The sequence below is a fragment of the Chionomys nivalis genome, chromosome 4 (genome assembly GCF_950005125.1).
Source record: "Chionomys nivalis chromosome 4, mChiNiv1.1, whole genome shotgun sequence".
Lineage (NCBI taxonomy): Eukaryota > Metazoa > Chordata > Mammalia > Rodentia > Cricetidae > Chionomys > Chionomys nivalis.
In genome coordinates, this window is record NC_080089.1 from 65,863,506 (window position 1) to 65,884,662 (window position 21,157).

Consider the following 21,157-nt stretch of genomic DNA (forward strand, 5'->3'; position numbering starts at 1 on the left):
CAGATGCTGAGGCGGGACCAGGACGGGATTTCGGTGAGAACAAATGAGTCATGAGCACAGCGATCTCCTCCAGGCATCATAAGAACTACTAGTTTTAATGCACATGATCTTGGCAAGCCACCATTCACCTGTGGATACTGCCAGCGGTGAGTCAGACACATGTGGACTCATGCTCTGGCTCTGGAAACAGTTCTTACCTGAGCCTTTCCAGAGCCTGATCCAAGAGGGGACTTCAAGCAGTAGGAGGGACATGAGAGAGCTCAAGGGACCAGGAGGTAACAACGGGTGACTGGTTATGTATATTAAACCAAAGAAAGGGAAGTTGGCTTTAAGGGATAACGTTGAGTAGGTTCCACAGGTGAGACACACGACACTCAACCAGGGCCAGCACGTGTGACTGGTTTAATTGATCATCTGTCGTCACTACACACTGAGTAGAATACAGTGGATAAGCATAGGTTTCTCCACCATGGAGAGAGACTTGTGTTGCCACAAACTGTTTCTATCCCCACCTGTGTGGGAGGACTTGGAGTTTCCTGTTCCCAGGGGCTGATGGGACAGGGTATGTGTGAGGTCCTGCCTCAGCATAAACTCTGAGCAAAAAGCTGCATGCAGGCTGGAATGCATGGTACAGGGAAAGCCGTAAACAGCACAGAAAGATGAGCTTGTCTAACAGGTGTGATAAGGCTACACAGATTTAAAATACAGGCACATTTACATCATGGATGTTCAGATGCACAATGCAAATGGGTGCAGTTCATGGCGCCACTCAGACATTGTTACTTAAGTAAAATCAAGCAATTAAAAAAAAACACACACACTACAAAAATTCCCAGAGATGATGCATTCCCCTTGTATGCCAACAAACAGTCCAATCTGCCGCTGTGTTCCACCTGGGATGACAGCAGCTGCTCCGTCTGAGTCTTGAGAGGCCAAGACACAAATGCCATTGTTCACAGAGTCTAGAGTCTCCCTTCTAGGCAGAAGGGTCTGGATCTGCATGAGCTTGTCCAAGGTCAGATGAGACTCACAGTCAGGCTCAGCTGTATCACCTGCATCTGTGGGTCAAACCAGCAGGACAGAGATAACTGCACGTGCCTCTACCTCATGTAACTCAGCACAGCTCCATGGCTTCTCATGGAAACACAATGCCACTTTTTTGTCAGTGTTGTGCAAGAGAACCCATGCCCTGTAGAAAAGGCACTGGCCTGCATCCAGCACTGGGACCATGACTACTGTGACTGAGGAATGTGGCCATTGTCGTGATAGGTTCACGTTAGGTCTGTATTGAAGTGCTGATCCAGTATGTCATTTCTGCTCGGAGGGAATGCAGGATTCATCCAGCTGATAGTAAAGCAGAACTGGGCTGTGTGTGCTCCATCAGCTTCACAGTAGCCAAGGAAAGCTACCAAACTCTTCTCTAAATAGAAAAATAAGATTGCTACAAAGTTTGCATGAAGTACATTTTGTCCCTTTCAGAGATGACCACGGAACAAGCTGTGTTGGAGCTCTGTACTCTTGACTTGCAGGCTGCATTACCTCCATCCCCAAATCCAATCACTGGCCTCCAGCACTTGCCATTAGCTGCCTTCTTTAAATGGGCCAAATTTCAATTTGGGTTGAATACAAATAGTGCTTCTACCTATTTTTGCGAACAGTAATTTTTTTTTAAGCTACTTAATTCAAGAATAGAAGCTATTTCTTGTTCAGAGACAAAAATACTTTCACCTGGCTCTGCTCTCAGGCCAATACTGACTCCACTTGTGTCTGGAAGGCGCCACAGCAGCACCTGACGGCAGGTGACTGTCCACTCTGGACGGCAACCTCACCTCTGCTGGGCAAACAGAACCCGCTTCATGGAATGTACCTCTACCACAAAGCTGAGTCAGTGTTCTTAGCCAATCTGCTCAAAGAAAATACTAATAGAACAGAAACAAGAAATCAAGTGATTCTGGGACTTCATCATGGATGCGACAGAACGGACAGGTTTATTTAACGCTGAGAAACAGCAGCCCAGAGACACAGGCAAGTAGCTACCGCCTACAGTCAGAAGTAATTCCTGAGCAGTCACTGAGACCCGTGGCCACAGGTCCTGCGTACACAATCCTGACTGCTATGAAAGGCAGCAAGTGGGGTGGCTCCCAGAATGTGAGGACAGAGCACATGTGCCTTGGTGAGAACTGAAAACATTAATACAAAAAGTCAAACAGAACTAAGTCCTGGAAACTACATAGAAAACTTGAGTTATTACAACTAAAGCAGCCAATCAAGATGCCTGCTGAGGTTTTCTGGTAGAACAACAACAAAAATTAGTTGGTGCCCATATTGAGTAAGTCACTACCACTGACCAAACTAAACCCCAAACTGGAAATTGAAAAAGTGCATAACGAAATTAACTCTTGGATCAAGTATTTATGGAAAATTGGAAATGTTTGTCCGGTACAATTGAACTGTGGTCAGAGGAAGTATTAAAGTTTGTCTGATCCAGCTCTGGCCTGACGCTCCACATAGAACAGAATGTAGGCCTTCGCCTTCCCAACGGTCTCCTCGTCAGTCATGGTCACAGTACTGTCATTGAAATGGAACCAGCGGCCTTCATGAGTTGCATATGCTGTGTAATGTCCAGAACCAACCCTGTAAAGAAAAGGCAACAGATAAAGGAAACTACACAGTGAGACCCAGTCTCAATAATGTAAAAGATTATAGAAATCACTAATGGATCTTTACAACCGTGCAGTATTAGAGGTTAATAAGGGCAGTAATTAAAGGATGAATCCTGGAGACCTCTGGTTTGACACGGTCAGGTGAGTTCTTGTGTTTACCTCCGTCTAAGCCCACAGACAAGGAATATACTGTCACTGAGAACCAAAAAGCACATCAGAACTGACCAAAAATGAGTCTCTAGACTGCACAGCAGATGGCACTGCAGCAATGCAGAAACGAGAGCTGCAGACAGCCTCATAAGTATGCACGGAAGGCTCTGGAAAACTGGGTAAGTCAGTGTGCCTTGACGTCTCCCCTAATGACACGGTCACAAAGGGCTCTGCCCTGTCAGCACTGCCAGGTGAGAAGAGCACCTGAGGACTGACAGCTGCCACAGAGACCCCTGGCAGAGTCTGGCTTCCCCCACATACCGGGAAAGACACAGCTCTAGAGATGAGAACAAAAAGGGAAGCATGAGACACACCCGGGGATCCCTGCACAAGGTCAGAGAGAACACAAAACTCGCAAGGCAGTGTCAGGAAGACACTGCAACCATAAAACAAGGATAGGACAAAAGTACAACTGCCAAATATAAAAACATGTGACTGCAGACTGGCAGTGCAGGCCGGTGGTAGGATCACAGAGGGATTCCAGGAACAAAAATAGTAAGGTTGAATATAAAAATACTTCCATTAGTAAAGACACTACAAGTGTCCCTGTTACCTACTAATTCAGAATCCACCTGATTTTCTTATGTCTAAGAGAGGCCTACCAACTTAGACGCAACAGGATGCTTATAGAATGCAGTGGGACTCAGGCTCCCCCAGACTCCCCGCTGACAGATCAGTGGGAGACTGTCCACACATAGAAGAGGGAAAGGGCTTGTGATATGGGTGATGGCTTGCCCAAATACACTGATCCAAGTTTGCTTCAAAGTAACTATTCTTTACCAGATTAGAAATCAGAAAGGTAAACCAAGCTTCCAGAACAGAGAAAAAAAAAAAACTTATGCTGGGTGATTGTGGTGCACGTCTTTAATCCCAACACCTGGGAAGCAGAGGCAGGCGGATCTCTGTGAGTTTGAGACCAGCCTGGTCTACAAGAGCTAGTTCCAGGGCAGGATCCAAAGCTACAGAGAAACCCTGTCTCGAAAAACCAAAAAGAAAAAGAAAAAAACCTTATTCTACAAAACTAAAAATGAATCTTTAAATTAGATGACATGGTTACTTAAATTTGAACTAGCATAAGGAGCCAGTTTTCTCCCAATTCTGCCTTCATGCCTCACAGCTTCTCAGGAGTGCTCCACAGTGAACACGTCATCCAGTTAGTGACTCTGCACCCGCCTTTAGGGAGCGCAGGGACACTCAGTGAGGCCATCCTGTGTGGCTTCTAAAGACTCCCAACTCCATGGAGCTGACAACTTACCCAGAGCCATGGTGCACCACCACAGCAGCGAGGTCATACAGGCAACTCTCCGGGCCACTGTTCTCCGGCTACAGAACAAAGCAGAGGACACCAGGAGCTGAGTTAGCAGCAGTTGTCAAGGACAGCCCAGTGCCTGCTGTGAACAATTCTCGCCCGGCTGCCTTACCTCTAGTAGGTAGCACTTCATGTCCAGGCCTCTCAGCGGGAATTCTACATACGTATCAACTTTGTTTCTTAAATATGCTGTCCAGTGGAACCTTTTCAAGTGCAAGCACAGCACCTGGTGACAGATGAGGACAGAGACTGAGGACCCCGAGCTCACCTTTCAGACTGCCCAGCTGTCGGCTCAGTGTATCAGATGCCCAGTTTTCCTTCTGACCCCGATACTGCTCTCTTCCAGTGCACCTTATAAATGACCAGGTTTCAGCTCTGACTGCAAACCTCACAGACCAGCCCAGAACTGCTGACAGCTAATAATCTAACTCTCCTCCCAGGCGTCTTCTCCATAAATGCACCCTAAGTGAAATACATCACTGACCTTGGGAAGTTTCTGAATCCAAAACTTTTTTGTGGACTTTTGTTTCTTTTTGCACTTGTGGCACATATACAACTCTGTCTCGTCAAGTTCCTCTAGGTCAGTGAAGCTTCGGAGACAATCTGCAATCAGAGTTTTTGACAGCATATTAAAATGAGGTGGCTAAGAGCAGCAGTGCAGCGTGTGGAAAGACTAACTTGAAGCAAAATGACCCAAGTTTCCAGCTCATGGTTTTCAGCTAGGTAACTTCAAAAATCAGCCATCCCTGGGAACAAACTCGAGACCGGAAACTTTTGCTGGGAAGAAAGACCATGTTCAAAATACCTACCTTTACGCTTTGCAGAGTTCATCTGTAAATCCTAATAAAGATGGACTCCTAGTGATATCAACACTTCAATAGCTCTTTCCTCTCAGTGTGTGTCCCAAGCACATAGAATCAGATTTAAATCAAACGTTCCAATCTTAAAGCTACTCTACAGCCCTATCATTCAGAGCCCCGAGATAAGGCATTTAAGGTTTTAATTGTTTAATCTGGGGTTGGTAAATTGTGGTCCTAAGCTAGATCATTCCAGCCACCTAGCTCTGTTTGCATGTGGTCTGGCTGCTTTTATGTTGCAAGAGCAGATGCAAGGCCTCTGTGCTCACTGGGCCTGTGCAGGGAACTTTCTGGACTCCTGCTGGAGCTAGTAACGTGGTAAAATACAAATGCCTGTATACCCAACTCTCAGGGCAAGAAACTGACTGTCTTGTAGGGAGAAGCCAGAGTCTGTGCACACAGCATCTGGTAGAGCCATGGGGTGGATACCTGTGTAGCTGTGGGCCACCACCAGGTCAGATATTTCCTCCATCTGCCTGTGACCCCCGGCTGTGGTGGGTTTTGTTGTTTGGTCAGTTTTCCCCAAATTCTAGACTTAGCGTGTGTCTTTAAAAAAAAACGTCCGTGTCTGCCTGTGCATACATGCACTAGTGTATACAGAGGCAGGAGAACCACCTAAGATGTTCTTCTCAGGAATGTCATCCACTTCTTTTGAAAAAGGTTGACTCTTTGGCCTGGAGCTCACTAAATAAACTGACTGGCCACCAAGTTCTAAAGACCCTCCTCTGTCTTCCTCCCCAGTGTTGAGATTGCAGGCATGCCTGGCATTTTTATATGGCTTCTGGGTGCTGCCGGTGAAGCAAACCTTTTAGAGCCTTGTACTTTGTCAGCTAAACCACTGTGCCAGCTCAGAACATACTTTTCTATACTAAGGAAGGCCACACACACACAGACACTTTAGGAGACTGCATACCTAGAGACATCTCTGTCCAAAGAAGTGAGTGTTGTCCCTGAGTGGGCCTGAAATGCACTGGTGTGTTGTTCTATGAGAGCCTGTATGTGAAGCCAACTGCATGGCCAATGAGCATCCGTCCACTGACTGGCAGCACCTGCATCTTGGTAGAGCTTCCTTGCTGTCTGCTCACCTTCAGTTAAGGATGAGGAAGGTGCTGACAGTGCTCTATTGCCACACCACTTTTTGAAACTCAGGATTCTCACATTTGAGGGCCTATGTTTCACAACTGGCAGTTTTCCATATGAAACTGTCAGACAGCATCTCCATGGAGAGAAGGAAATAACACTGGTTTGTTTTACTCAGTAGATCACCTTTTATGTACTCTGCAAAGTTAATTTATCAAACCAGCACTTGAAAAGTATACAGGGTACACATTTTATTGCCTTCAAAAATTATGTAATAAATATGTTTCAAGGAGGGAAAATCAGTTTTATCTCTTCTTGGATCACACTTCCTGTTAGAAATAATTTTAATACACATGAACCATACCTAATAGTCTCTTAAGCAGCCAGGTTAAAGCCTGCACCAAGTATGACAAGAGGGTAAGAAGTTCAAGGCCTACTTGGGTTCGGCACTGTGAGGGCGTGGGTAACTTAATATTCCAATATAAAACATAGTTCAGTGATGTGCTTGCCTACCTATGTGCAAGTGTCTGGATTCAACCTCTAGTCCCACACATGAAAAATGAAGGCACGCACACTTCTTTACCATACATAAACCTCATCGTTCTACATATACACACATATACATACTCTCATTACCAATTTTTATAATACCCTGTGACTGTTCCTTTGGTGCAACTATTGATGTTAGGCTCTGTATTCACCACATCAAAACAAATCGTTCAGCCCTAACCTGCTGGAGGTCACTAGGGTTAAATCTATGCCAAGTTTTGTTAACAAATTCAGGCAACAAGCAGTGATTTAACAGAAGAGCTCTGGCCGAGCATCCACCAAGACAAACTGGGCAGATGTTCTCAAGAGTCACCTCCCATCTGCTGTCTGCAGTTGGAACTTGCAACTTGTTCCGATGTGCCCTGTGCGAGTCAGCCCTGGATGTGAAGGAGCTGCTCTAGCAAGTTCTAGAGCCAGGTGACTCCCAGGGCTGGGCCTCAGGATGTTGCTGCTTCTGAAAGCTGCCTGTTTAACTTGGTTCTGCATACAATTTTGTACTAACAACTGCAGTTTTAGCACATTTAGGACATTACCCAATTTCTATCTTGCCTCCATTTGATTTATTTAGCTTCTTGTAAGGAATGTCTGCCTACAGAAAACTTCTGAACAAAATTAGGGTTTAATTTTGTGCTGTTACCATGCTGGGTATTCACACACATAGCATGGTTGAGGCTTTTATTTCTTTTCTAGGTCATTTGTTCCTTTTATGTAACTCAGGCTACCTTCAAACTCAAAATTCTCTTGCTCTAGCTACAAGTGATGGGATTATCAGGATTCTCGGCCATGCCCAGTGGTCTTGCATATTTTTGCTTGTTGTTGAATACTTATGATATAGGGAGTCTTTTGTTGTGTTCAAAATTGATTTTTTTCCCTCTTTTTTTTTGTGTGTGTGTGTGTATAGGTGTTTGTCTTCATGTACGTGTATCATGAATTTGCAGTACCCCAAGAAGCCAAAAGAGGGTACTGGATGGCCTACAGTTGTGAGCTACCATGTGGGTTCTGGGGATTGAATCCAGGTCCTCTGGAAAAGCAGCCAGGGATCTTAACCACTGGGCCATCTTTCCAGACTCTTCCTCCATATCCTATGTGACCACCTCACTAAGCTTTTCGGTCTCTGTGTTTAAGATGTAGTTATTGGGCTGGAGATGCAGCTCATGGTAGAGATCTCGCCTAGCATGCCTGAGACCCTAGGTTCAATCCTGAGTACCGAAGGATGAGCTCAGGATGGAGAGCTCAGTGGTCGAGTGCATATGTAACATGTAAGACATCTGGTTTTGTATGTGGGACTGAGAGTGAGCAAGTGAGCGAGCGAAAATGCTCAGAATGTCTTAGGTATATATAATCACTTCATCTGCAAATGGTGACAGTCCACTCTTTCCTCTTCTGTGGTTTGCTCAGGTCTGCCGGGTGGCTTCATCCCGAGAAGAGGCTGAAACTTTTAGCAGGTTTCCCAGGTTGTTATGGCTTAAATGTGAAAAGCTCCACCATGAGACAAAGATTTGAACACCTGGTCCCTAACTGACCATGGCACTGTTTGGGCAGGCTGTGCAACCTGGCAGGAAGAGGTGGGCTACTGGGGAATTGGCCTTGCAGGACCTGCCGTGAGCTCTGTCCACGAGCTATTAGGTTACATATTAAGTTTTGCCACAGAGAGAAGCTGCCACTGCTTTTGTGCCCTGCCCACCAGAATGGACTGTAACTTCCTACACCATGAGTCAAAATAAAGCCCTTCTCCTCTGTGCTGCTCCCACAGCAGTGAGAAAAAACAGAAAAAAAGTGTTACCAAGAAATGTTGTCTTTGTTGTGATAAATCTGATCTTTTGATTTGTGGGCCTTTGGAACTGGTTTGTAGAAAGAATATACGAGCATAAGGGAGAGAAGCCCTAGAATTATTCTGGCAGATCAGAACACCAACAGAAATGCAGACGGTACAGTGGGCTTCTGAGCTTCAAGGGCTCTCCTGGAAATGGGCACACAGGCTACAAACTGCAACATCTGCTTTTGTCCTACTACCCTGAGTGAAGCTGAATTATGTTGCAGACTAGCTTATTTGGTGGAGCACATTTCAAAACAGTGTAGTATACAGGCTGTATGTAGCACAGAGCTATGGCTCACTGCTTTGGCCAGATCTACAGTGATGGAGAGAAAACGTAAGAACATGTGCAATTTGGTGATGGGGTATGTGAGCAGATTTGAAAGTGAAGTAGATTGAACAAAGAGACTGTGCTGTTAGAAAGATTAGCGCCATTAAGGATAAATCGTATGATCTAGAGCCAGTGAGACGGCTCAGTGGGTAAAGGTGCCTGCTGCCAAGGCTAACACCTGAGTATGAATGCCAGGGACCCCATGGCAGGAAGAGAGAACAAACTCCTCCAAGTTGTCCTCTGACCTCCACACATACATAAATGTAATACACATTTGTGTCAGGACAATAGGATTGGGAGGGCAGGACTTCACTGACAGAAGACTCCAGGGCATAAAATACAAATTCATTTGAAAGGAGAGGGCTTGAATAGAGTCCAAGATTAGAGAATCTAGTAATCTCTGTGTAATAAAATTCAACATGGCTCTAGTCATCTAGAAAGTGCATTTAATTGATGAAAGTGGTTTAAAAGGGGAAGGTGATCATTTGAGTTGACAATTTTATTCAGTGAGAAGACTTTAGTTTCATTCTTCTGTATATGGATACAATTTTGCCATTATCAAAAAGGCTGTCTTTTATATTCTAAATTTTTTGCATCTTTGTCAAAAAGTAGTTAGCTGTATCAACATGGACTAATTTCTTAAGTTCTTCCACTTGTCTTTATATGTCAGTCATATGCCTTTTTATTACTAATCAGCCTTTGGTACTGTGACCATTTCTAACGTGTTGAGAATTTATCAAATGCTTTCTCTACTTTTCTGCAGGGATATTGTCCTTCATTTTGTTACTACTGTGTATCACATTTATTGGTTTGAGTATGCTGATCCGTCCTTGCATCCCTAGGATGACTCCCACTTGGTTATGGTGTGGCTTTTTTATATTACAGAAACTTTGGTATTCCGGCTCCTTTATACTGTCTCAGGTTAGATACCGAGTGATGGCTTACAGAAAGAGCTGGGCACAGTTCCTTCCGTCTCTATTCGCTGTAGCTAACACACACACACACAAACTGGACAGGTTAGTGGTCACTAGGGTAGATGCACATCATGTCCACTATACTTCTTTCCTCCCCTAGCTCCTCACTCTTTACTAACATATCACTGTTGGTGCGTGCTCATTTTCAAGTGTGAGTAGGAACATGGAATCATGTATCTGTGTCTAGCTTATTCACTTAACTGACATCTTGTGGTTCCACCCATTTCCCTGTCTGTAAAGGATAGGATCTACCAGGCCAGTGCAGTGGTGTCTACAGAGATGGAGACAATCAAGTAGGTGTGGGCCTTCATTTACTGTCTCAAGCCCATTACTGATCTGTTTATACTTTGTTTTTTGGCTAAGTTTTAGTAGGTTTTCTGTGTTCAGGAATTTACCCATGTCTTGTATAGTTCTTCAGAATCTGAAAGAATGGCATGTAATTTCTTTGTATTTTATGGTATCCATCCTCTGTGGTTTTATTTGGGTCTTCACTTTCTTGGTTCATCTCTTTATAGGTTTGTCAGGGTTTTTATCCTTTCAAAAAGCCATCTGATCTTTTACACATTCTTAGTGGTTTCAGTTTTATTTCTGATTTGACCTTTATTCTGTCCATTTTATGCATGTATTTTTTGCATAGACTCAGTATTGCTTCTGATGTGTTGTCATTGGTTTTGATGTTTTCTCTATCTTCAAGGTCATTTAAGAGTAAGTTGTTTCCCTTGTAGTCTCCTTTCTTAATTTACAGTTTCACTCTGTTGTGACTTCTTTGTTTTGTCTGAGACAGGGTCTCACCCACATAGCCCAGGCAGGCCTCAGTGAATGTGAAAATGTGAAAGTTTCCTGACTTTCCTTGCTGGGATTACAGGCATGGGCCATCACACTGAGACTTGCTGGGATTACAGGCATGGGCCATCACACTGAGACCTGTACTTCTGGCCTAGTACCTGATCTTTCCTAGAGAATGCTGCATGAACTGAAAAGAATGTGTACTCTGCAGCTGCAACAAATATTCTGTAAATGCTCATCTGCTTCATAGTATGGCTCCACTCAGATTTCCCGTCAGTCTGAGGTTCCAGGTATCATTATACTGGAGTATATTCTCCCTTTAGAAATAATATTTGCCTTAAATATTTGGTGGTTTCATCTGAGGTATATGTAACTGTTAAATCTTCTGAGTTGATCTATTCCTTAAGATACAAGGACGTATGTCTTTTTTCAAGTCTTTCTTTAGATCTACATGCATCTTTACCAGTGAAGTGTATTACTTGTAGGCAATGAAGTTAGAACTTGAAAAATGCTACATTGCAAAGTCGGCAAAAGGACATATTCGTCATAAAGGAGGTTACAAAGCCGTCCCCTTTTCAACCATGTTTTGTAGTTGTACTTTGTAGGGTTTTTGGTTCTGTTTCTTTCATAGTATACACATAAATTCACCTTCCTGGGTATTTAAGCACTAAGAACCATTTAGAAAAAGAGTAAGTTACAGAGGCAGTTTAGACCTCTAAGTGAAGCACCACGGCTTCAGGAAAATTGGGACATTCTAACTAGAGAAATTTACTGAGGGGGATAGATTAGAGAATGAGCAAGTGTTTGAATGGATTCTTAAAAACAGTGGTGTGATATGTTTGTGAGTTAATTAGATTTTTAGATCTACTTTGTATGTTGTCTCTGGACTAACTTGACCCATTTCCATTTAAGATTACTACTAATAGGTAAATTTCCTTCAGTCATTGGTGGTTTTCTGCTTGTTTTGTGTCTTTTTGTTTCATCTTTCTCTTCTTAATTTGGTAGTTGTCTGTCATGCAAATGTGAGTTCATGATGTGTTTTTCATGATTCAGCTAACACACTGTTGTTGTAATACAATTCTGACTCCATTTTGGTCTATTAGCTTCTGCTGTGAGAACTACTGTAAAGCTGAAGTGTTCCCCATGTGACTTTCTTCTGCTGTCTTCAGAAGTATTTTGTACTTCTAACATGTTCACTAGAACACACCTTTGGTATGGTCTTTTTTTCTGCTGAACTTAGCTTCTAGTACGTGTGGGAATCTAGTGTCTCTTTGGAAACTTGAGAAGTTCTGAGTGCTTTCACCTTTCCTTTGCTCGCTGGAAGCCCTCTTTACGGAGCTTTAACAAACACATGCTCACTTCCGAGTGCCCTTTAAGTCTCACACCCTTTCTTGTACAGTGTTCACCCACAGTGTGTGCCGGAGTGTGTGGCTCTGTCTGCAGTTCTGGGACTCCAGGACACGGCTGACTACTGTTGTGGTCTGAGGACAACTGTGGATTACACAGCTGAGGTCCTAGAGCCAAGGTGAGAGCTTCTCCGGTTCCTACACGGTAAATAATCCAAGTGATACCAGGCTGTGTTCTGGGTCTCAGGCTGGAACTTCTGTTTTCCTGGGAGACAGCTGGTTTGGGCACCAGCAGGTGTAAGTGGGACTCAGAAGAGCTGCTGCCTACTCTCTGAGGTGGGGTGGTGGCCTAGCAGCAGCTGCTGAGCAGCCTGGATTCTAGGGTGCCAGTGAGTTGCTCCTGTGGTCTGCTGCAGAGGGGCTGCTGGCACTTTCCTGCCTACCCTCTCCCTTGCAGTGGAGGGCCCTGCAAGGACTGCTGACGTGCTACAGTTTGCTTTGTCCTTGTCTCTGCTGCCTTTCTGACTCTTGATGATGATTTCTAGAGTTCTCCTGCCCCCTCACACACATCATTCCTCAAAATACACTTTTTCTACTGACTGTGGGGACACGTGGCCTTGAATCCCAGCCCTTGTAAGAACAGCCAGGACTGCACAGTTTCCTTATGTACCCAATTGCATACAAGGCGCTTCTATATAGCCATCTGGATCTTGTCGCCATAATTTTCAATTAGGTCTTTTTGTTTGATTACTTGATACTCATTAAGAAAAAAATTAGTTCAAAAATCTCCCACAGTAGATGGTCTTGCCATTAAAAGCCAGCTCTGGGACTTACCTAGATATTGTATCAGTTGTTTTTGAAACTGTTGTTGTAACTGACTAAACTCCAGTTAGTATTCTTCCCTTTGTTTGTAGATATGTGTGGGATAAGCTAAATTCTGTTTCATTTGACTATAAAAAGTCAACAATAAAAAGATAAAAAGAGGTGGCCAGGTGTGGTGGTGTACACCTTTAATCCAACACTTGGAAGGCAGGTCAATCCTTGTGAGTTTGAGGCCAGCCTAGTCGACCGAGCAAGTTCCAGAGCAGATGGGGCTACACAGAGAAACCTTGACTTGGGGGGGAGGGGGGAGACCAACAACAAAGAAAGATAAAAATAAGAGAAACCTAAGTATTTTACCCTTCACTGACATACCATGTGTTCTTACTATCGGATCTGTACTCTAAGTACAACACGGTATGAACTGAATACAAATAAAAGGCTGCAGCAACTGTGAGCTCTAACAGGAAAGCAACATTAAAATGCCCTTACCTCGTAATGAGCAAACCGGCCCACTTTCCTGGTTCTTAGAGCGCTTGCTTCTGAATTGACTTGGAATATCTAAGGAGAGATCTTAAAAAAAGAGAACTCAAGCTGATAAAGACATTTGACTTCACTACAGATTTACCAAAAAAATAAAACAAAAACAAATCAAAAAAAAAAAAAAACACCAAACCACAGCACCACATACTCTGGCCAGTATCCCTTACCTAGGAATGGATCAAACTTCCTTGACTCTGTCCCACAGATGAGGCAGTTGACCTCATTCTGGAGAATTCCTCCAAATATCGCTGTGACAACAGTTGAGGCTCCATTTCTAAAGAAGCACCACATGGAAAACAGCTCATAAAATCATTCTTTGAATTTTTAAAGCATTAACACTGGGCAAACAAATCTCATGTATATGGGATAAAATGATGACTTCACCATCAGAATACACCCATAAGTGCTGCCTTATGTTTTAATCTTTCACTTTACAAAGGCTTTGCTGAGGATACAGAATGCTTCAAACTACTTGATGGCATATCCTCAACCTTAGGAGTAAAGGCATTAGTACAGCTTGAGGGACGCCATCAGCAAGAAAAGCTCTGTGTATCAGTGCCCCTGTAAACAGCACTGCAATTTCATTCAAGAGTGTAAGTAAAAACAACCACCTTATCAACAAGGAGAAACTAAGCAATCTAATGCTGTGATGGTTACACCTCACACACCAGAAGTGTGTGAGGACAGAGAGCAACAGGAGGATCACCTGACTCCATGACTTGCTGGACGTGAAATCCTCACGCCAAACTGCACATCTAGTGTTCACCATTATTTTATCAGCAAAACATCAGGCAGCACCTACCCATGCTGGTATTTTTTCCCAGTTTCAGACCCACCATGGGCTCAGGTGGAAGAAAGGGCACCTGGAGTAGCAAGTGTCCTGTATGTGGGCTCCATTCTGAGCACCTGCTAGTGAAGTGAGCACTCAGAGCTGCGTGTTTAATGCTGTGCAGACCAGGATGCTGAGACAGGGTCAGGACCCAGCTTAGGCCATGCAGTTATTCTCCACACTAAGCCCTTTGTTTAACCAAGACGCCATCAATGGATATTGAGGTGGCTCAGTGTCTGCTCTCATTAATAGTACTGTAACGGCCAAGGGTCAATCTTCACACCTTTAATTCCAGGACTCATGAGACAGAGGCAGGCAGATCTCCAAGTGTTCAAAACCAACCTGATCTACATAGCAAGTACAATGACTGTACAGAGACCGTCTGTAGTAATAATAATATTACAACAAATACTTGTTTCTGAGCCCAGAAAGTACCACTTTGCCCATAGCAACCAGTTTCTCTTACACTGAACAGAACTTTCTGCACCACACCAAGTAAACCTACTGCCATGATGTAGACAAAAAACCTACCCAAGCAATCTCTGCTACATGCAAAAGAAATGGATTTTAAAAGCCTGAAGAGACATTAGGAACTACAGGACATTAAACTGTTTCAGGATTTCCGTTTATACCTGTGTCATAACCAGAGAACACACAAATTCTATGGAAAATGAAGGGCTACAATTGACCCTGCACATCAGTGCACATGTGCAAAGTTGCCTTCACATGAAACGGACAGTGCTTCATTAACACTCACTGCCCATAACCTTCCTGGGAGAATCCAGTTTCAGCCTTCTGACCGGCATGTGTTAAGATTAATAATTCCCAGAGTGCTTTTTGCTCTGTTGTATTAGCACTACCGACTGTCAGCACATTTCTATCTCATCACCACCCACTCCCAGCTTCAAGAAGCGCTTTTAGCAAGTATCCCTAGGTCTTGAAACATCTCCTCCCATGGACTGAAGGAAAGAAAGGGGAAGCTTTAGTAGTTGATGATATATTTTTCTTCTAACTTGCAATTACTATTCTTTAAATAGACTAATACTAAAATTGGTTCTGAACTATACAATGCAATTCCACTGGAAGACCCAGAGTTTCTAAGCTACCGAGGATACATACACTCTCATTTCATACAAATTATCTTTGATAGAGCCTATTTCATTATATATATATATATGCTGTAATATACAATTCTTTTATTTAACATTACTTTTAGCTTGGTGCTAGGAGAACAAACAGCTTAACTGGATCTTAGAGCTTCCCTTTCTATAGTGTGCTGACTGGAACTTCAGGGTCCTGCAGGAACCTGGCCATCCATCCCAGTCTGTTTTCTTTGACGCTGCAGGATTTGAGGGTGAGCGCCAACCACCAGAAAGTACCAGTCACCCCCACTTCTTTCTTTCTGTGGGAAGAGGTCTTATAAATCCCTCTCCTACATAAAAAACCCTAAACAGAGAGCACAAACAACTGAAAAGGGCTGAGCACGGTGCAGGACTCAGAGAGCAGGTACACTCTGTAAGTTCCAGGCTAATCAGGGCTACACAGTAGACAGCCCTTTCTTTAAAGAAAAAAAAATGCAAATGCCTAGAATTCAGACCGAAATAATACTTTCCTTCTCAGCAAAATAACTGTTCTGATACCTGAGTATGTTTCAGGCTGTTAATATAAAGGAAACAAGACAAAAGGTTTTGTTAATAGTAAGGGACAAGAAAAAGTTCTGCAAATTTACAAATTTCTCAGTTTCACTAAAGAAAAAAAAATGCTTTTAGCTAACATTACTGTGTGTGCATGGTAAAGAATCTAACTACTAACTCAGCCTGGAATTAAACTCATAATGATTATCCTTTCTCATAATCCAATGTTCTAGAATTACAGATTTGGGTCCCTGATCTCAAGAGTATTACATGTATACATTATTCAGTTTATCTGGTTGAAAATCTTTTAAATACTAATAAATCTCACCAAAAATAATGAGAACCACAGCAAGACATAAGTATAAATGCTTATTTAAATGAAAATGTAAAAGCACATAGCACGCACGCGCACACACACACACACACACACACACACACTAGCAGGCATTTCTGAGGGTTCTGAGAGCAAAAGTAAACTGAGTCTTACATGCAGCATTTGTTATTTGCAGACAGAGCGGAATTCTCCTGTAGAATCGCTGATCGGGAAACACCATTGAAGCCACCCTGAAGTTCCAAGTGTAGGTGATCCAAAAGGTAGCGCATGAATTCGTGGGCATCTTGCTGCTGATAACCCCTTGAAGTAAACAAAAAGTGTGTGTGGGAGGCTCCCCCCATCAAACATGAATGACTGCAGCCCCATGCTCACAAGCATGGCTCCGATCCCCACCCTCTGCCTCACCAGTTCCACACGTGACACAGATGTCTCTGAATTTCAAACAGTTAGAGCTAAATGGAGCTGTAGTGATTTCCACTGACCTCTCCACTTCAGCATAAATTAAGGAACTAACTGGGGGAGGGATGGTATGAGACTCACCTCAAGTCCTACAAGAGACAACACACAAATTTTCACATCTTAAATGGACCCACCCTCCATGGGTTCTCTCCAGAAAGGACCTAAATCTTTAACTTAATCTAACCTGAAAGCCATGACTAAGTTTCACTAAAAGAAGTAAGAAATTGGGCTGGAGAGATGGCTCAGAGGTTAAGAGCATTGCCTGCTCTTCCAAAGGTCCTGAGTTCAATTCCCAGCAACCACATGGTGGCTCACAGCCATCTGTAATGAGGTCTAGTGCCCTCTTCTGGCCTGCAGGAATACATGCAGACAGAATATTATATACATAATAAATAAATAAATATTAAAAAAAAAAGAAGTAAGAAATTTAGAATACTTATATATGTTTTAAAATTCTTCAATCCAAGAATTAAAGTTTATCTGGGCCTGGTAGGGAAAAAGCTCCATCAGTCTCTGCAAGCATGAGGACCTGAGTGCAGTCCCCAGAACTATGCGAGAAAACAGCATCTCACAACATGGGGGGGGGGGACATAAGAACCCCCTAGGGCTCCCTGGCCAGGTCAACCAGCCTGTCAACTAGCTCAAGCAGGCCGTCTCATCTCAAATAGAAAAAGGAAGGAAGGAGGAAGTTAATTTTTAAAAAGTATAAATTTTTAAACCAATTTTAAAAATTAATTTAAAAAAGAAATACCAAGCTGGAAGATGGCGACATATGCCTTTAATCCCAGTATGCAGAAGGCAGAGGCAAGGTGGATTCTTGGTGAGTGCGAGGCCAGCCTGGACTACAGAGAGTTTTCCAGGACAGAAACCCTGTCTCAAAAAACAAAGAAGAAGAAGAACAACAACAAGACCAGATATCAACCCTTGGTCTCCACAAGTGTGTACACACAAAATGAGTTCAAGATATGTAATATTCTGTAGCTTCCATCTTTTGGGCTAGAAGAGTATGTTCTTTTAAAATACATTGACTCACTGAACACAACTATGTACCACCTTAAACTTGAACACACGTAACAACACGTTCTTACATTACTTCTTACATTGTATTTGGGAGAGGAGACTTCATGGAATTCTTACACTAATCCAGTTCATGACTAGTGAGCAACAATGAAGAGATCCAAAAACAAACAAAACAATGATATATAAAATGTGCTCTAAAACTATGACAGAAAAGTATCCTATACACCTTTCACAATTAAGGTCCTCCTTAAATGGTAAATCTGTTCTGGTGACGTTTAAAGAGTCACTGAGACCAATTCTCTTTCAGTCATAGTTTCCCTTAAGCTATACTGTTGCCCTTTCCTAGAAATTACAAACTAAGGGCAGTCTTCCTAATTAATGGAACTTCAAAATCAGAAGTCACTTTATTCGCTGTAGCTTGCCTTAAACATAAAATATAAAATTAGCAACTATCAACATATGTTCAAATACTTCTAAAGTTAGTATAATTCAAACTGTCAAGTTAGCTAGGAGGTGGAAGTGTTCGCTTTGATCCCAGCACTCAGAAGACATAAGCAGGAGGGTCTCTGTAAATTCAAGGTTAGCGTGGTCTACAGTCCCAAGAAAACCAGGGCTATACAGAAACCCTGTTTCAAAAAACAAAAATCAAAGCATCAAGTGTATATCCAAAGCTGGTAGTTCATCTACATAAAAAGGACGGGCTTTAAACCAGTTCAACACAACATCCACTTGTGTTCATGACTGAAAGGTAAGATCAGTATTATCTGCAAGTCTACAAAAATTTCACTCTTCCCAAAATAATTTAAATTACTTTTTTCCCTAAAATATACATTCCAAGTCAATACCTTACAATAATTTCTATTTTCACCAGGTGAACATATATTCCTTTACAAAACAATCTGCCTGGTGTATGTTAAGGAATTCCCAATTATACTATGATTCTCTAATACCCTAAACATTCTCCTCAACTTATATGAGCTCACAATCAACTGTTCTGGAAAGGTAAATTGAGAGTCTGTTTAAAATTTTGAAATTTAGCAAAATCAAAACTCATTGCTTTTTTTTCTGATCCTGAATTTTATAATGCATTTACACTAAATCCCTTAAGAAATACATGGATAAACCCAGCACTGGGAGGTAGAGACAGGAAGACCTCAAGCTCCAGGACAGCCTATTCTACACAGTGAATTCCAGGACAGTCATGGTCACATAGTGATACCCTGTCTCAAATAAATGAAAAAAAGAAAGTAAAAATTAAAAAAGAAATATGGCTGGGTGGTAATGATGTATACATTTAATTCAAGCACTCGGGAGGCAAAGGCAGATCTCTGAGTTTGAGGCCAGCATGGTCTACAGAGCAAATTCCAGGACACCCAGGGCTACACAGAGAAACCCTGTCCCAGAAAAGTAAAAACAAAAAAGATTTATTTTATTCCGTGTATATGAATGGTCACATGCATGTCTGTGCACCAAGTGAAATGTCTGGTGCCCATTGAAGTCAGAAGTAGTTGATGAATCCCCTGGAACTGAATTTACCAACTGTGTGAGCCACCACATAGGTGCTGGGAATAAATGCCAGATCCTCTGCAAGAACAAGTGTTCTTAACCAATGAGCATTCTCAAGTACTCAATAATTAATTTTATTTTAAAGACTTTCAGATAAGTCAATGAGTCTGTTAAGTAGTATTATTTAGCATCTTATTTTCTCGGTTGTTTCCCAGTTATACAATCCAAGCTTCAAAATCCTCTTTAGTTAATTAGATTTCTCTTCTTTGTAACTGGGTAAGTGACATGCACACTGTATGTTTCAGAATTTTGTCACCAGTAATTGCTTGTGAACTAAGGAAGAAACAGGTTATAAAGTCCCAAATTTAGTCTCTGTGACAGACCAGGATTAAAAGACTAAAGAAAGTAACAAAGGTTTCAATAGTAATGAGATTCTTTACAATTGTTAGACCTAAGAGTATCCTCTTCCTTGATGCATTCCGAAAGATTAACAGAAAATCTGTCAAAATGATGTAAGAAATCACACTGCAAATACTAGAAACTCCTAAAGGACCTAGAAGTGTCCTGAGACACACTGGTGGGAGCACAGAACAACTTGTGACACGTGAAGACACACATCTTAAAGACAAATCACTGTTCTGATAAAACATTCTGAATAATGTGTTACTATATATTGGTACTGCCTAAACAAAGAATAATCTACAATAATGAGGAGTCAGAGGATAAGGGCAGCCAGGTGTGGTATGGTGGGCACTTGCAATCCTGAGGCAGGTGGATCACCAAATCCAGACCTGCTGAGAAAACTGAGTATGACCTCATCTCACAGTAAACTGAGGCAGGAGGTTCAGGGCAACCTAATGAGACCCTGTCTCAAACTAAAAAGACTGAGGACATAGAGCACTTGCTTATGTGCAGGGCCCTAGGTTCAATCCCCAATACCACATGTGCAAACAGGAGTAAGATAGCTATGTGTAGGGGTGCACATCTTTAATCCCAGCACTCAGGAAGCATAGGCAGGAGAAGGATTTCTCTGAGCTCAAGGCTAGCATGGTCTACAAGTCTGTTCCAGGACAACCAGGGCTACACGGAGAAACCTTGTCCAGGAAAAAAAAAAAAAAAAGAGTTAAGGCATGCCTCCACAAAGTCGATTAGTCTAGGATAAACAGCTTCTAAAATACCTAAAACATATTAAGAGTTTTCTTTTTCTCTGGGTATGGGGGATGGAACAAAGTCTTACTGTGTGTAGCCCACCTCAAACCTACAATCCTGACTCAGTCCTGAGAGCAAGGATGCAGATGTGTGTCATCACTCCTGTCCCATTAATGGCTCTTGACTGGATGACTTATGCTGTTTGCATACCTGGTAGAATTTTAAGTTCTATTGATATTTAAAGTATTTCAACATTCATAAAATAAGTTATTCTTTTGGCCAAAACACTTGCAAAACTGAAGTATATTAAGCTATCTTTTGTCCAGTGTTAGTACTGTCTTATAAAACATGAAAACAATAGAAATGAATGTTTACCAACAAATGCAGACATATGTATGTAACAGCACACTTCCTACTAGAAGAACTAATGCTGCTTAAAAAAAGAACAGCACAGTATTTTTTTTTCTTTTTTTTTGGTTTTTCGAGACAGGGTTTCTCTGTGGTTTTGGAGCCTGTCCTGGAACTAGCTCTTGTAGACCAGGCTGGTCTCGAACTCACAGAGATCCGCCTGCCTCTGCCTCCCGAGTGCTGGGATTAAAGGCGTGCGCCACCACCGCCCGGCCAGCACAGTATTTTAAAGTCTTCTTTCACAAATTTATCTCAAAAAGATTAAAAATTATAAATGATCTTTTATACTGTCCAGAAACCTAAAAATCACTAACATATAAGGTAAAATCATTCTTCTGTGGTAATATTTGTTTGTGCTCTAACAAATAAAGCTCGCCTGAAGATCAGAGTGCAGAGTTAAGCCACACCAGTTAGCCATAGAGGCCAGGCAGTGGTGGCACACACCTTTAATCACAGCACTGGGGAGGCAGAGGCAAATGACTCTCTGTGAGCTCAAGGCCACGCTGGGCTACACAAAATTGATCCAGTGTAAAAGAGA

At 42.4% G+C, this 21,157-nt stretch overlaps 1 protein-coding gene across 5 annotated transcripts in view; it reads right to left on the reverse strand.

Moving 5' to 3' along the window:
* Window positions 1–22: 22 nt before the first annotated feature.
* The window catches only part of Usp3 (ubiquitin specific peptidase 3), a 76,536-nt gene continuing 55,401 nt past the window's right edge, over window positions 23–21,157 (reverse strand). For 2 of the 5 annotated variants that reach the window (XM_057766712.1, XM_057766713.1), the window contains exons 9-15: window positions 16,231–16,377; window positions 13,448–13,554; window positions 13,230–13,310; window positions 4,667–4,785; window positions 4,295–4,408; window positions 4,129–4,196; window positions 26–2,634 (exon numbers count right to left, since the gene is read on the reverse strand). In XM_057766712.1, coding sequence (XP_057622695.1) covers window positions 2,469–2,634; window positions 4,129–4,196; window positions 4,295–4,408; window positions 4,667–4,785; window positions 13,230–13,310; window positions 13,448–13,554; window positions 16,231–16,377 — 802 coding nt within the window. In that variant the 3' untranslated portion in view covers window positions 26–2,468. Of the gene's footprint in view, window positions 2,635–4,128; window positions 4,197–4,294; window positions 4,409–4,666; window positions 4,786–13,229; window positions 13,311–13,447; window positions 13,555–16,230; window positions 16,378–21,157 lie in introns of all 5 variants that reach the window. The other 3 variants (XM_057766711.1, XM_057766710.1, XM_057766714.1) reach the window with 3 other exon arrangements.